The sequence below is a fragment of the Sminthopsis crassicaudata genome, chromosome 1 (assembly GCF_048593235.1).
Source record: "Sminthopsis crassicaudata isolate SCR6 chromosome 1, ASM4859323v1, whole genome shotgun sequence".
Classification (NCBI taxonomy): Eukaryota; Metazoa; Chordata; class Mammalia; order Dasyuromorphia; family Dasyuridae; genus Sminthopsis; species Sminthopsis crassicaudata.
In genome coordinates, this window is record NC_133617.1 from 5,507,274 (window position 1) to 5,508,951 (window position 1,678).

At 44.1% G+C, this 1,678-nt stretch overlaps 1 protein-coding gene across 1 annotated transcript; it reads left to right on the forward strand.

Moving 5' to 3' along the window:
* The first annotated feature begins 301 nt into the window (after window positions 1–301).
* LOC141551637 (transcription elongation factor A protein 1-like) lies at window positions 302–1,061 on the forward strand. The gene is made up of 2 exons (XM_074283495.1): window positions 302–546; window positions 581–1,061. The coding sequence occupies exons 1-2, from the start codon at window positions 302–304 to the stop codon at window positions 1,059–1,061; spliced, it is 726 nt and encodes a 241-aa protein (XP_074139596.1).
* The last annotated feature ends 617 nt before the right edge of the window (window positions 1,062–1,678 follow it).

Below are 1,678 nucleotides of genomic sequence, written 5' to 3' on the forward strand. Positions count from 1 at the left end.
TCTCCAAAGTCCAGCCCGCTCCATCCGCTGTCTTTGCCTGGGAGGAGCAGTCCCCCGCGCCTGAGAGGAGCAGTCCCCAAGCCCGGTCTTTATTTGTGGCTGAGAGGGCCCTGGGCCTTTGTTCTCGGTGGGTTTCTCTTCTTGACTGCTGCACCTCTCCCACGCTTTCTCTTCTGACATCACCCTCTTGCTCCCGCTTGTCCCGTGTCCCATCCCCTCGAGGTGTGGGCGAGAGTGGGGTTGGAAAAGCACCCGAGCCATGGAGGTGGAGATCCTTCCCACAGCCAAGAAGATAGATAAGATGGTGCAAAACAAGAACGCTGCCGGGGCACTGGATTTACTAAAGGAACTTCAAGACGTTCCCATGACTCTGGAATTATTGAGGTCCACAAAAATTGGAATATCGGTAAATACTGTGCGCAAGCAGAGCACAGATGAAGAAGTCACATCATTAGCCAAGTCTCTCGTCACACGCTGGAAGAAGTCTGTCTCTGGGCCCTCCAAGACTGAAGCAAGCAAAAAAGGGACCTGCTCACTCTTCCCAATGCAGGCCTGAGGCAAAACGAGAAAGGAGCTGCAGGAGCAAAGCAAAGGAAGAGACAAAGGCTTCTGATTCCTTCATTAAAGCTTTCCCCCGGGCACCAAGCACTTCAGGTTCGGTTCCCATCAAGTGCCGAGAGTTGCTTGCTGCAGCCCTCAGAACTGGAGGTGACTACTTCGCTATTGGCGCCGATGTTGAAGAACTGGGCGCTCAGATTGAGGAAGCTGTATATCAGGAGTTACGGAACAGGGACATGAAGTATCAAAACAGGCTACGAAGGAGAACAGCAAATCTCAAGGACGCAAAGAAGCCAAACTTAAGGAAAAACGTACTGTGTGGGAACATACCTCCAGATTCCTTTGCTAGAATGACTGCAGTCGAAATGGCTAGTGAGGAACTTAAAGAGATACGCAGAAACCTGACCAAAGAAGCTATTAGAACACATCAAATGGCCCGGACGGGTGGGACCCAAACGGACCTATTTCCATGTGGCAAATGTAACAAGAAGAACGGTACCTAGACCCAGTTTCACACCCTAAGTCCTTATGAACCTATGACAACATATGTTTTCTGTAACGAATGTGAAAATAGATGGAAGTTGGTTTAGAAGAAGAAATTCGCCAGATACCTGGACACTTACAAAGGAAGATTTTGAATTAGCTTTAAAAACTAAGTCAAGAATCTAGTTTCCCTGCAAATGAGATTTTGTAAAGCATAAAAAAATCCTCGGGGTTAGTTATAGTTTTTGTTTTTGTATTCTCTTGAAAACATTCTTAGAGAGTCAGTGTTAGGTCAGATAGTGTATGGTGTATGGTGTATGTTTAAAACTTTTTTTTCCCCATTTTGATAACGAAGTCAACATTAAAGTTTTATCAATTTCAACTGTTGGTAACTTATTTCTTTTTCTTCCAAATGGGAAATGAACTTTAACTTTTTTTTTTTCAATCTGAAACGTACACAAAAACTCTGTTCATGTGAAAGTGGAATTTGCATTTGTTTCTGTACTGACATGTTCCTACTTTATTAAAGGAGAAGAAAGATTAGTGTAATTTTGGGATTGCCAAATGTAGTGTGGTAAAGAAATCATATTTGGACAGCTGATCTATTTTGTAGATACCATTTTCAATGAGTCTTTCT